The sequence below is a fragment of the Budorcas taxicolor genome, chromosome 5, assembly GCF_023091745.1.
Source record: "Budorcas taxicolor isolate Tak-1 chromosome 5, Takin1.1, whole genome shotgun sequence".
NCBI lineage: Eukaryota > Metazoa > Chordata > Mammalia > Artiodactyla > Bovidae > Budorcas > Budorcas taxicolor.
Window position 1 is genome coordinate 22,509,633 of NC_068914.1, and position 15,598 is coordinate 22,525,230.

General features: G+C 37.4%; 1 protein-coding gene across 1 annotated transcript in view; it reads left to right on the forward strand.

Moving 5' to 3' along the window:
* Positions 1 to 15,598, forward strand: part of CTNNA3 (catenin alpha 3) — a 1,850,481-nt gene that overhangs the window by 969,350 nt on the left and 865,533 nt on the right. Inside the window, exon 9 of the mRNA XM_052639474.1 lies at positions 10,023 to 10,175. Within this exon, the coding sequence (XP_052495434.1) occupies positions 10,023 to 10,175 (153 nt within the window). The remainder of the gene's footprint in view (positions 1 to 10,022; positions 10,176 to 15,598) is intronic.

Genomic DNA, 15,598 nt, shown 5'->3' on the forward strand with positions numbered 1-15,598 from the left:
CTGTTGTACTAAAGAACAAAGACAAAAGTCATGGGCATTGTGTTTTAGCTTCCGTGTAATTTGGCCCCAACTTAATTCTCATAATTCTTCTTTTGCTTTCTTCCTTTAGTTTTTCCTCCTCACCACACCAGCACATTAACCTTTCCTCCAGATGGTGTATTTACTCATCACTAAATTTCCCAACACTTCCATCTCTACCTACAGACACATATGCATCTTTGTATATATGGATTGTTTAACTTGGTGCCTGACTTGTTCTGCTTATTCCCTATACAACTCCTAATTGATTGAGAAAGTTTAAAACGGATATAAATGCTACTTCTGCCATGAAACCTTTGCCATTTTTATCAGCTAGAATTCCTCTTTTTTTCTTCCAGGAGCACTTATAGCATTGATAGTTGTTTTAAAGCAGTAACCATATTCTGTTTGTGTTTCTCTTATTTAGTGGCTTTTTCTTCACAATGGATTTTAAATCCTTAAAATGATAGTTATAACAGCATCTCTCATTTAGCAAATGCTTTCCATAGCTCTCTGACTACTGTAGTACTTACATTATTGTATTTTATCCCTGAAAAAGAAACAATGCGATAGCATTACTATCAGAATCCCTCAGGTGAGTCAGTTTACCCAGCAAAAGACAGAGCTGAGGTTTCAGCTCAGTTCAGTTCAGTTCAGTCGCTCAGTCATGTCCGACTCTTTGTGACCCCATGAATTGCAGCATGCCAGGCCTCCCTGTCCATCACCAACTACCGGAGTTCACTCAGACTCACGTCCATCGAGTCAGTGATGCCATCCAGCCATCTCATCCTCTGTTGTCCCCTTCTCCTCCCGCCCCCAATCCCTCCCAGCATCAGAGTCTTTTCCAATAAGTCAACTCTTCACATGAGGTGGCCAAAGTACTGGAGTTTCAGCTTTAGCATCATTCCTTCCAATGAAATCCCAGGGTTGATCTCCTTCAGAATGGACTGGTTGGATCTCCTTGCAGTCCAAGGGACTCTCAAGAGTCTTCTCCAACACCACAGTTCAAAAACCTCAATTCTTCGGCGCTCAGCCTTCTTCACAGTCCAACTCTCACATCCATACATGACCACAGGAAAAACCATAGCCTCGACTAGACGGACCTTAGTCGGCAAAGTAATGTCTCTGCTTTTGAACATGCTATCTAGGTTGATCATAACTTTTCTTCCAAGGAGTAAGCGTCTTTTAATTTCATGGCTGCAGTCATCATCTGCAGTGATTTTGGAGCCCTAAAAAATAAAGTCCGACACTGTTTCCACTGTTTCCCCATCTATTTCCCATGAAGTGATGGGACCGGATGCCATGATCTTCGTTTTCTGAATGTTGAGTTTAAGCCAAATTTTTCACTCTCCTCTTTCACTTTCATCAAGAGGCTTTTTAGTTCCTCTTCACTTTCTGCCATAAGGGTGGTATCATCTGCATATCTGAGGTTATTGATATTTCTCCCGGCAATCTTGATTCCAGCTTGTGTTTCTTCCAGTCCAGCATTTCTCATGATGTACTCTGCACAGAGGTTAAATAAGCAGGGTGACAATATACAGCCTTGACGTACTCCTTTTCCTATTTGGAACTAGTTTGTTGTTCCATTTCCAGTTCTAACTGTTGCTTCCTGACCTGCATACAGATTTCTCAAGATGCAGGTCAGGTGGTCTGGTATTCCCATCTCTTTCAGAATTTTCCACAGTTTATTGTGATCCACACAGTCAAAGGCTTTGGCACAGTCAATAAAGCAGAAATAGATGTTTTTCTGGAACTCTCTTGCTTTTTCCATGATCCAGCGGATATTGGCAATTTGATCTCTGGTTCCTCTGCCTTTTCTAAAACCAGCTTGAACATCGGGAAGTTCACGGTTCACTTATTACTGAAGCCTGGCTTGGAGAATTTTGAGCATTACTTTACTAGCGTGTGAGATGAGTGCAATTGTGCGGTAGTTTGAGCATTCTTTGGCATTGCCTTTCTTTGGGATTGGAATGAAAACTGACCTTTTCCAGTCCTGTGGCCACTGCTGAGTTTTCCAAATTTGCTGGCATATTGAGTGCAGCACTTTCACAGCATCATCTTTCAGGATTTGAAACAGCTCAACTGGAATTCCATCACCTCCACTGGCTTTGTTTGTAGTGATGCTTTCCAAGGCCCACCTGACTTCACTTTCCAAGATGTCTGGCTCTAGACTAGTAATCACATCATCATGATTATCTGGGTCATGAAGATCTTTTTTGTACAGGTTTCAGCTCACGTCCATCTAATCCCAGCCCAAATTTGCAACCACTCTTCCAGGGGGCAGGGATAATGGCCTTTTCATTGTCAGAACTTTTAGTATGTAATACACTGATTTACTATTATAATATTTTTTCTTCCTTAGTATGTATTTTACATGTTTTTACATTTTAAATTTTCTTCTTCCTTTAATTTCTTTTTTCATTCATTTGAGCGCTGCATACATATTGAAATTCTATAGAAGTAAGTTTTTTTTTTTAAAACCTTCTTTGCTTCATTACAGAAACCAAATAAAATCTATTCCACTTCTACTGAATTATGCAGAGTGAAACAGATACTGGATTTCACCAAAAGCAGATTAATTTTTTATATATTAATATATTGAGAAATAATTTTTTCATTAATGCAAAAATAAAGACTTAAGTTATGTCAAATAAAATAGGGTTATGGTGAGAACAAACAAAACAGTTTGATTGATTCTATAGTCGCAGAATTGTTGAATTGCTATAGTCAACTCTTCTCTTTTTTGGGAGTTCAGTTCAGCTTAGTCACTCAGCTGTGTCTCACTCTTTGTGACCCCATGGACTGCAGCATGCCAGGCCTCCCTGTCCAACACCAACTCCCAGAGCTTACTCAAACTCATGTCCATTGAGTTGGTGATGCCATCCAACCATCTCATCCTCTGTCGTCCCTTCTCCTACTACCTTCAATCTTTCCCAGCATCAGGATTTTTTGCAATGATTCAGTTTTTGCATCAGGTGGCCAAAGTATTGGAGTTTCAGCTTCAGCATCAGTCCTTCCAATGAATATTCAGGACTGACTTCCTTTAAGATGGACTGGTTGGATCTGCTTGCAGTCCAAGGGACTCTCAAGAGTCTTCTCCAACACCACAGTTCAAAAGCATCAATTCTTCGGCACTCAGCTTCTTTATAGTCCAACTGTCACATTCATACATGACTACTGGAAAAACCATAGCCTTGACAGACAGACCTTTGTTGGCAAAGTAATATCTCTGCTTTTTTTAATATGCTGTCTAGGTTGGTCATAACTTTCCTTAAAAGGAACAAGCGTCTTTTAATTTCATGGCTGCAGTCACCATCTGCAGTGATTTTGGATCCCAAAAGTTAGTCTGTCATTGTTTCCAATGTTTCCCCATCTATTTGCCATGAAGTGATGAGACCGGGTGCCATGATCTTAGTTTTCTGAATGTTGAGTTTTAAGTCAGCTTTTTCACTCTCCTCTTTCACTTTCATCAAGAGGCTCTTTAGTTCCTTTTCACTTTCTGCCATCAGGGTGGTGTCATCTGCGTATTGGAGGTTATTGATATTTCTCCCGGAAATCTTGATTCCAGCTTGTGGTTCATCCAGCCCAGCGTTTCTCATGATGTACTCTGCGTATAAGTTAAATAAGCAGGGTGACAATATACAGCCTTGATGTACTCCTTTCCCAATTTGGAACCAGTCTGTTGTTCCATGTCCAGTTCTTATTATTGCTTCTTGACCTGCATACAGATTTCTCAAGAGGCAGGTCAGGTGGTCTGGTATTCCCATCTCTTTTAGAATTTTGTTGGGAGTACCAGGGCCTACTCATAAAAATATATGTAGGTTCTGATACCTCCTCCTTATCATTCTCATCATCAAGTAATAAGTATTCATAAGATACACATCTCATTAAGCCGGCACAGCATGTATATGCTGAATTAATTATTGCATTATTCCTATGTTATATAATTAATTGAGTCTTGAAAGTCATATTTTGCTACTTGACTTAAAATGACATTTTTATACACAAATATAAGTTTTATGGTTTCCTGAGGATGATTCTTTTCTAGAACACTTTGTTTTCTTTTCACTTCTCTTCTACTCACAATTTTTGTCTTCCCTTATTTGGTAGGGGTGTGAGTGTGTGCAGGGTTTTCTTACAGTTTTAAGATATAGCTCCCACTTTCGGGTTTCCATTGTAGAGAAATATAGTATTTTATTTGAGATCTCTAACCATTTACATCAGTGGGAAATAGAAAAATTGATGTCTCAAAGCCTCTATTAAACTGTAGTGAGAAAAGGTAGAAAACCCCTCAATTTAGTTTTGTGCTTGGCAGATTTCATTCCTGACCACAAACAGATATTTATTGAAAATACATACCTCTGACTCCTATTGTCCTCTCACTAACTTTAGCTTTAAATGCTGTGGCTTCTAAGATTGTCCTATTTTCACACTGGCATGCTGGATTCTTCTTTAAAGTTTTTCACCCACGTGAAAGGAATGAATTGTTTCACTTGGCAGGAACATAGTATAGAAATAAACAAGATAGATCCTCCTTAGTTATTACACATGGATATTGATGACTGTACAATTTCAATGAAAAAAGTTCCATATGAATATGTCAGAACATATAAAGGAAATTTCTTATCATAGCATTCAGTGTCTTCCATAGCTTGTCCCCATGTTCATTTAGTTTTATCTCATTTCCTCTTTCACAGCTAGCCATAATGCAGGAGATGGCAGAATTTTAAACTGAGTGTTTTGCAAAAAGTGGCAAAGCGTGATCATCAATGGGCAGTTACATAAGACATCAGGGGAGTCTGTTACCTGCTATGTGAGCAAACGGCACTAACACCAGATGCATGTACTACTTTGTATTGGATTCTCCTGAAAGCAGATCCAAAGACTGAGGCCTTTATTTAGGTCATTTTTTTGAGAGGTAATTACTAGCAGCAAGTGTAAAAGAACCGCAAGCATAAAAGAACAGGCAGGAAAGGAGGAACCGATAGATTATTGAGGTTGCCACTATAGGCATCAGTTGCTAAAGGACCTCTGAGAAGGGACAGAATGTCTCCCAGGATTGTCTGATCAGTAGATGGAAGCTGAGAATTTTATCCAGTAGCCCCCATCCCCATTGGATGAGGGTGGCTTCTAGTGGTGTTGAGTTTCCAGAACTTGCAGGCTATTTGTGCTTGACCTGAGAATCTCACAGAGACTTGGAGCAGGCCCTGAGAAGGAACAACAGAATGAAGCATGGAATGCACTCGAGGTGGGATGTCTTTGGAGGACATGGAATTATCCCCAGGAATAACAGCTGGAATCAGAGACTGGTCCAGTGGATGAGATGTAAAGCACCAAAGGCCTCTAATGTAGTCTGTAATCATAGCTATGAATGTGATGGTAAATAATCAGAAATTAGTAAGAGAGATGATATGGTAAGAAAAGGGTGGGTTGGTTGCATTAACTGTGCTGTTTGTTGTTTGCGTGGGGTGAAGGTGCTTTCAAAAGAGAAGATGTCCCTCTGCCTGCTGACTGCATGCTATACCTTAAGGGTAATCTCTCACGTCTAACACAAATCACCATTTTCTGGCCTTTTCCTTCTGTCATCTTTTAGTTTTTCTGTCTGAATTTTGTTATTTTTACCTCAAATACCTTTCACTATTTCCATTCTGCCCAAGGAAATCCTATTTCAATCTTTAGCACCATATTCCAGTCACATCAGATGGTTGTGATTTGGGAGGATCTATTTTCTTTGCTCATGATAATCTCTATTCCTAGAACGTGATGTTTGCCAGCTCCAACTCTTAACATCCTAATCAGTTTTTTAAATGAATTGTATATGTCACATCCTTATAGAAATCTCCTTAACCATGACAGTCAATTGTTTTTTATTTGTTTGCACTTTCTGTAAGATACTCATCAATCTTCGTCTCACTTCCTCCCTAAGTTACCCCATCTCTGTCATTCTGGTATTCCCCAAATTGCCTCAAATGGTGCTTTGCCCTTAGACAGACAACTCAAAATAAATTTGTTACATTGAATGAATATACAAATACCGAAGATTTGTTTTGCTCATTATGCATGGTAGTATTTTGTATCAGATAATTTTAGCCATTTTTCAACAGAATCATGAAAACATTGGCACAGAACTTATTTGAAAGCATATTTTCCAGTTCTTCTGTCTTGTCCTACTGAATATAATATGTGGTACCCTTTTTCTCATTTATCATATTATGTAGTTAGCAACATGACTTAGAAAAAAAAGCAAAAAATGTGTCCTGAAGTAACAGAACCAGACATGGAACAATGGGCAGGTTCCAAATGGTAAAAGGAGCATGTTAAGGCTGTATATTGTCATGGTGCTTATTTAACTTATAAGCAGAGTGTATCATGTGAAATGCCAGGCTGGATGAAACACAAGCTAGAGTCAAGATTGCAGGAAGAAATATTAATAATCTCAGATATGCAGCTGACGCCACCTTTATGGCAGAAAGTGAAGAGGAACTAAACAGCCTCTTGATGAAAATGAAAGAGGAGAGTGAAACAGCTGGCTTAAAACTCAACATTCAAAAAACTAAGATCATGGCATCTAGTCCCATTACTTCATGGCAAATAGATGGGGAAACAGTGGAAACAGTGACAGACTTTATTATCCTGGGGTCCAAAATCACTGCAGATGGTGACTGCAGCCGTGAAATTAAAACTCTTGCTCCTTGGAAGAAAAGTTGTGACAAACCTAGATAGTGTATTAAGAAGCAGAGACATACTTTGCCATCAAAGGTCTGTAGAGTCAAAGCTATAATTTTTCCAGTAGTCATGTGAGATGTTGGACCATATAGAAGGCTGATTATTGAAGAATCAATGCTTTTGAACTGTGGTGTTGGAGAAGACTCTTGAGAATCCCTTGGACCACAAGGAGATCAAACCAGTCAGTCCTAAAGGAAATCAACCATGAATGTTCATTAGAAAGACTGATGCTGAAGCTACAGTACTCTGGCTACCTGATGCATAGAGTTGACTCATTGGAAAAGACCCTGATGCTGGGAAACATTGATTGCAGAAGGAGAAGGGAACAACAGAAGACAAGATGGTTGGATGGCATCACTGACTCAGTGGATGTGAGTTTGAGCAAACTCCTGGAGGTGGTGAGGGATAGGGAAACCTGGGCTGCTGCAGTCCATGTGGTGGCAAAGAGACATGACTAAGTCACTGAACAACAACAAATTTGGTTTAGTCTAAAAAAATCAAAGTATTCTTTAATTAATAGTAAATCAGCTATACATCAAACCTCAGCTCTATAGATATTTCAATATTTGTATATGAGATGCTGGATGGAATGAGTAGCAGGGAAAATTAGTTGAAAACTTGAAGAAACAATAATAAAAAAAGGACAAGGGAGTAAATATCTTTAAAATGAAGGAAAGACAGTGTGGCACCACTGAGGAAAGATGCAGACTTGAGCAAATATATTCAGTCCTGGAAGAAGATTGCTGTAATTATTCAAGTATTTACAAAAACTGGCACAATCTAAGACAATAGTCATTTGTATTACTATCAATGTTTATATGGTAATAAATCAAAATGTAATTTTTTAAAGCATACGAGGACAATCTAAGTCTGACTTTCTGAGTTTAGTTGTAGATAAAAACACACATCAAAGTCTTTTATATGAGAAACAATCCCTCTTTAAACCTGTCTCAATGTAGTTAATACCAAGCCTTATTTCTTTTTGTGACAATCAAATTACTAGAAACAGGAGTTTATTCCGTCTCCATGTCTTCGCTCCCACTCACTCTTCCAACCACAGCAATAGGGTTCCTGTTCCCACTTTCCACTAAAACTTAATAATCTAGTGGTCAAATCCCATAGAGAAGTCTTGGTTCTTTTAATTTATCTTTAAAATACAATTCTGAACCATTTTTTCTTCTTGAAATTCCTGTCAGTCTCTTGATTTCATTTATTATAATATTTAATGGCACTGTCTCCTCCATTAGATTATAAGGAATCCTGTGTTTCCAACTCGACATTTCTCACAATATCTAGCTCTTAGTAGAAATTCAGGGGAAATGTGTTCAGAAATACTTGTTGAATTGAATGAAATCAAATACATAGAAAAGGAGATTCAACATATCTATAATGTGGTTATTACAACTGTGTTTGGTAGGATAAGTTCATTTGTAGGGCATTGAAACAAATTTATCTGAAAGCATCCCTTTTGACTGTTGATCATTTGATCTCTCTTTCTTGGCCATCATCTCAGTTTCTTTTTAAGGTCCTACTCTTTAATCTACCCATCCATGCCCATATTACTCACAAGTGGTAATATTTTCTAAGATTTTATTCATGGACATCTCACTGTGAATCTCCCTCTATAGCATTCTGTTCACCTCCTTGGTTTGAATTACCTACCATATGTGTGCTGGCTTTCAATCCCATATCTTTAGTGCAAATTTCTCTTGGCCCTCCTTCTATATGTTAATGAAAGAAGAAAAGGATAAAAGGAAGAGGTCATTGAAAACAACTCCACCTCTGAGAGATTTCCTCTACTTTTCTCTTACGTATGTAGAACTAACACACCTTATAGTTGCCAGCTAATTTCCAACTTATCTGTTGTCTGACTTCACTGGTCTACTCTTTGTGGACATCAAACTGCTCATTCACTTAAGGTCTTTCCCTCTCCTGGAAGCACTTAGCAATCTACACCCTGTGGAAGTAACTGCTCAGTAACTGTTAATTAGTTGCCGTTAGTGATTTACTTTCTGAATGCTAAGCAGAATCTTTCCTTGGGGATCTTCCTATTGCCTTTGTGAAATTGTTGGTAGCCATAAAATTTCACAGTTCTTCCGAGAAAGTGCCACTATCTTAGATAAAGGTATTTTCTGCCCCCAAATCTATAACTATTATGGATTTATCCTATAATTGTTAATGGAAGAGAGACAGTGTTTTGTTTTTTCCATGTAACTACATCATTCAACCCCTTAAAGTATATTAATTCTCATGTAATCCAAAACTAGAATAAGTATCTCTTGTTATTTTAAATATAAATTTATTTAAATTGGAGGTTAATTACAATATTGTATTGGTTTTGCCATACATCAATATGAATATATACTAAAATGTAATTTTCACAGAAGGCAAATTAAAGATTCTGTCTGATAGCTATTCATATCTTTGTTTTTATTACATAGGTTATTAAATTAAGTGAAGGAATTGACCAAAAACTTTGGAACCATTCATACTCATTGACATTGTTAATGAAACATTCAAGATATTGTGATCCTTAAAAACTCAATATTATATAAATATAATGCATTAATTTTCCAACTTAGTTTTAAATTTCAGAAAATATCTGCTGAGTAGAATAATTGCCTGATTGTCATTTATAAGCTTACACATAATCTAATTTAAAAGAACTAATTGTAGCAGAATGTTATACTTGTTTAATAATTTAAGGTGTGAGGGCAAGAACAATTAATGCAAACAAAGAAAATTGGACATCAAACTCATTTATTATTCTCCTTGCTCTATTAATCTGTTATCAACAGGCATAATCAGTGATCTAACTTGGTTTAATTACCTTGAAGTCTACAATTTAGCTAATCAAAATTTATCATGAGTTCTTCCTACAAGGTAGAAAACATTTTATAATTTTGTAATTATGAAAATACATGCTGTACAATGTTGTTTTTACACATGCATAAACATTATAAGAGTGCAATTTCTTTGAGGGAAAAATGGAGTAGTATCACTTATAATTTGACCTCTAGGCTAAGTACAGTTTAAGAAAAAAATAGTAATTTTTGAGAGCAACAAAGCTATTGCTCAGTAACTTTTTTTCTTGGATATTTACCTTGTTTCAGCTTTGTAAGTGACACTTATATACAATCTTAAATATTATGATTTTAAAAGACAGTACAAAAATATATTAAAGGAATTTTGTAATTACAGAGATTGTAAAAATATGAAATAATATGAACCATTTCCTTGGGGGGGAAAATAAAACTGAATTTTTTACTTCTCCTCAGCTCCGTAAGGCTATCATAGATCATGTGTCAGACTCCTTTTTGGATACAACAGTCCCACTTCTGGTTCTCATTGAAGCTGCCAAGAATGGCCGGGAAAAGGAAATAAAAGAATATGCTGCAATATTCCGTGAACACACCAGCAGGCTTGTAGAGGTAAGTGTGCTGGAATTATAACTACTCTAAATCCAAGAGAATAGGGCTCTCATTCTGCATTTATAGCTGAACTGAGCTCAAATACAAACTTTTGACCATTTACAGCAAATGAAACAGAGATGGGCCAAAGTAATATGAAGGTATGTATCTCAAATTGTATGAACTATTCCCCATTGGCTTGCAAAAGGAACAGTTTATTTAGAAAGAATTGTGAAAATATGATGAATATATTTTCTTAATGCATTTTCTTTTCAGAGCTACAAACACACACACAAAACCTGGTTAAACTTAGCTTTTATCATTACAAATATTTTCTTCATGTTCTAATTTAAAAGTATTAGATGCTCTCTCTCATGCCATTTTATTGTTTCTCATCTTTTCATGGTTATGTTACTCCTCAGCCTTTCAAATCATATTCAACTATGAAACATGACTGTGGAATGTAGATATACAGGGATAGAGAAACACAGAGTAATTAAGTAGAGATAGTGGATTGGTCCATGTCCCAGTAGAGGCAAGAGGAGATGATAATAAAACTATAATCCTCTTCTGCTTGGAAACTGGAGACATACCCCATGTTTTGGGAGGTGGGTTGGCATATGAAGGAGCTATGTAGTGCTGGGAAATGCCTAGAAGACAGATAATGAAATCTGCTATAATAAAGGACATCAGTATTGCAGTCATGGTATAAGAAAAACCCGAGTGGAAGAATGCTCAACACCAGTAAAAAGGTGAGAGTACTCACAAGCCCAGGAACCAGTGGCAGGAAGGGAAAAATGTGGTTAAACTGATTCTCATACTGAACTAATACCCATTAGTATGACTCTACCAGTTGTTTTTGGCTTGGGTCTAGACTCATTGTCGGTGCCCATGCTGTGCTGATTGACTTCCCTGGTGGCTCAGACGATAAAGCGTCTGTCTATAATGCGGGAGACCCAGGTTTGATCCCTGGGTTGGGAAGATCTACTGGAGAAGGAAATGGCAATCCACTCCAGTACTATTGCCTGGAAAATCCCGTGGACAGAGGAGCCTGATAGGCTACAGTCCACGGGGTCGCAAAGGGTTGGACACGACTGAGCGACTTCATTCATTCATTCATGCTGTGCTGATTATTAAATGTTTTGATTGCCAGAACCTTCCCATATAGGCCATGAACTCTGTGGTGGAACATGTGTTTGGGGGCCCACATTGCTTATCAAACTTGTATTAGAAATAGTCACCACTTGAATTAGAAACACAGCATTCTATACAATAATTACTAAGGTAGAAGACTTTCCCAACATTTTTCATGTGTATCTGCTGGGAAGGAAGTTTCCATGTAACTAGCACTTCCACTATCAACTTTATGCACCCCAATCCTCACATTTAGAAAATGAAAGGAGTGGATAAATAGGTGGTTCCTACAATAATTTCAGCCCTAAAACTGCCCTACCTCCAACTTTGAAATCTTTGAAGTTCCCAAGAATTCTGTGAGACAGGGCAATGGATATAATTCCTGTTGGCCTTATGTGGAAATAAAGTACAAAACCCAGACCAAGCTAATGAAGAGTCAAAGCTGAGCTCCAGGTTTGCTTGAATTTAACTAATACAGTGAATTGCTTATTATTTATTTATATATTCCTTCTTGTACTCATTCCTCAAATATTTATTAACTATTCCCACAGGAAAATGTTAAAAATTAAAAGGGAGCAGAACAGAAGGAGCAAGTCATTAAAGGCACCAAACTAAATGTTGTCCCTATGAATCATAAACCTTTTGTCTAGAAATGTGTTTTCTAAGCTGAAGGAACACTAAATTATGAAAGTAACTTTTTAGTGAAAAATTCTGAGAGTAAAAGTTGGTTTCTGCTAATATTTCATCCTTACTCCTATTTTCAGTTTAGTTTCTAATGAGACATAAATCTCTTAAGATGCTCAACGAAGGACTCCTTGATCACACAGTTTTGGGGGAAAAGTTCTATTTGTCTTCATGGAGATTTTACATTTCTGAAAAATCCAGATTTAAAGAGACCTCTTTAAATTTTCCCCAAATCAATTAACCTAATGTATTCTTTCTTTCATAAAACTTATTAGGAAGGTGCTGCCTTCCAGGACCCTTGAGAATGCTATCTTAATTTTATTACAAAATGATAGTTTAGTATTCTGTAGATGGAACTCTAAGAATCTATTTTAAATTTTTAAGGATTTTGAACATTTTATATTTAATGTGAATATGAAACAATAATAAATTTTTGGAATTTTGAGTTACTGAGGGATGGAGAATGGATCTTATTCAACCCTCTTTGTTCCCTTAACACATTATAATGAGGTTATGTTGGCTTTGGAATGTTCCAGTTCTCATTCTGGTATTACTTAGAAACTTGCCTTCAGTTCCAATAAGCTTTTACTACTTAACAAACATCCTCCAACTTAGTGCTTTAAAACAGTAATTTATTATTTACGATTATTTTCTTATTGATTTGCTTGTTGACTGGGCAGTTCTTACGTAGGGTGTCTCATGTTCTTGTTGTCAACTGTTGGTTGGAGATGAAACCCTTCAAAGGTTTGACTAGGCTAGACATCCAAGATGGTACATTCACAAGTCTGAAAGTTCATGCTATCTGTTAGCTGGGAGCTTAGCTGTGGTTGTTGACTGGAGCACAAACCAATATACAGCCTTTGCATGTGGCTTCAGCTTCTTGCAGCATAATTTCTAGGTTCTGAGATGGGAAGTCCCAAGAGCAAGTCAGAAACAGGAAGTAGAGCTGACATTCCCTTAATGTCTGGGCCCAGAAGTTGATAGAGTACAGTTTCCACTGTAGTTTATTGGCTGAAGTAGTTACAGGGCCTGCCCAAACACAGAGGGATAGGAGGGGGCACAAGACTCCACCTCTGGCTGGAAGGAGCAGCATAATATTTGAGACCACCTTTAATCTACCCTTCTCTCCTCAGGGCTTCATTTGCTTCAGCTGTAAAGTGAAGGTTAAAAAAAATAACAACCAAGGTCACTACCAGTTTCTAACATTGTAAGATCTGACACATTGCAAGAGAGACAGTCTTACTGTTCTAAGAGATAAAGACATAGAAGAAAATGAAAATGGTTTTTAAGTATACTGCTTGAACACTGGGTTGTTTATATATATCAAGAGTTGGGCGGGGTGGGGGGGGGAGAAGGAGCACTGCATTTATCTCCTGTGAAAATTCTTTTTTTGAAAGGAGCTGTCTAACCAAAGCAACAGAGAAAATCATCATTAATTTACTACAAACATTGAGACAGAAGTGTCTGAGGCAGAGTCTGAGTACATAAGACAGCTCAAATATATCATTTTCAGAGGATATTGTGAGTTCACTTTGTATAGGTTGCTTACCAGTCTAACCACCTCCTTTTTCCTTACCATTGCCTCTATACAGACATGCACATATACCCAACTTGTTTCCAAGCTGGGTTATCTGACATAGCAGGGCAAAAGTCTTAGATTCTAAATGACTTCAAGAAAAAACTATTTTCAGTCTGTCTGGGTTTTGATACCTCAACTCTGTCAGAGAAATCTGCAATCTAAACGTGAACTTGTTGAGGGAAGTCTTAAATGTGAGAAAAAAAAAAATGTCCATTTTTAAAGAATTCCTGTCAGATCTTTGGAGAAAAACTCCATGCTGTTTAAAGGAATGCTTTAGATAATGGTTAACTTGTGACTTCTATGAAAGGAATAGTAAAAATGTAGAACTGAAGACAAAGGAAAAAAAAAAACACAAAATGGTAAGAAATTCTATGGGAAATATGTAGAAAACAAAAACTATTCAGAGCATTGGAGAAAGAAACAGGAATGAGAGGCAGAGTGACCGATAAATTAGGCCTAAACATCCTCATTGTCTAGTGAAGTCATGTCTATTTTATTATTTAGTAAGTAGTAATTTAGTATAAGTCTAATATAAAATGTGTGTTTTATGTAGTAAGTTTAATATAAAATGACCATGGGTGAAATGAAGGTTAAAAACTATGGGCAGTTTCAGTAACTGGAGAACTTAGATCCTTGTGGCTAATATTTTCTTAATGTTGAAGTAAGTAACTATTATGCAAAGCTTTCCTACTTTGAACATCTCAGTTAGTCTGTGTTTTTAAACCCATCAAGACACCATAGGAATGAGAGGCAGGAGTCAAGAGGCTGACATTTTAAATATGATTGGCAATTAATACAAATGCGCTCATTGAATTGTGCTCCACAGCACTGATGACGTCTTAGCACACCATTAACTCTACTGGCTGCCACCAATCATACTATTAAACAGGAAGTTTAAAATACTAATTTTACCTTATAAATAAAAATATTCAGTAATTCTTGGGATTTTATTTCTTATCACTTTAAACCTTCTCTAATAGCAAAATCTATAAACTAGTTCTCAATATATCTGTCTTGAATGAAGAAACACATTCCTAACACCGATGCAGTCTTCTTTCTCTCTGAAAAGTTGACTGAAGAGTTCCAGTAACTGGGCTTGAGATATATGCCTGATCCCAATTATTTAGTAGCGTCCCTTTCTACTCTATTGTACAAGGATGCTTTAAAATAATACTTCACAGTGATAATAGCAAGTGCCTTTGCTCAGTTCAGTTCAGTTCATTTCAGTCGCTCAGTCGTGTCTGACTCTGCGACCCCATGAATCACAGCACGCCAGGCCTCCCTGTCCATCACCAACTCCCGGAGTTCACTCAGACTCACGTCCATCGAGTCAGTGATGCCATCCAGCCATCTCATCCTCTGTCGTCCCCTTCTCCTCCTGCCCTCAATCCCTCCCAGCCTAACCAGACATTATAAACCCTGCTCCAGATCTCCTTCAGAAGGAATTTGTAACAATTTGATAACATCTTTTAAGAATTTTGCCCACTTCAGAGATACAGTTTGTAACTTTAATGTGGTAATATAACTATTATTCAAAACCATACTGCTGCTGCTGCTGCTACTGCTAAGGTGCTTCAGTCATGTCCGACTCTGTGTGACCCCATAGACGGCAGCCCACCAGGCTCCCCTGTACCTGGGATTCTCCAGGCAAGAACACAGGAGTGGGTTGCCATTTCCTTCTCCAACGCATTAAAGTGAAAAGTGAAAGTGAAGTCACTCAGTCGTGTCCGACTCTTAGTGACCCCATGGACCGCAGCCTACCAGGCTCTTCTGTCCATGGGATTTTCCAGGTGAGAGTACTGGAGTGGGTTGCCATTGCCTTCTCTGCAAAACCGTATTATTATATATTAAATCAAGACATTGTTTTTATAATGGCTATTGTTTAATATTTCTCTAAAATTAAATCTTAAACATTTCACCATTATTCTTTTCGGTTGTATTACTATTTGTTTTCAGCAGGTAAATCATGCAGAACACTACACTTGCTACCAATTGAATGGTAAAATCTCCTGTTTGTTCCATGGATATTATCATATTAATTATTTCT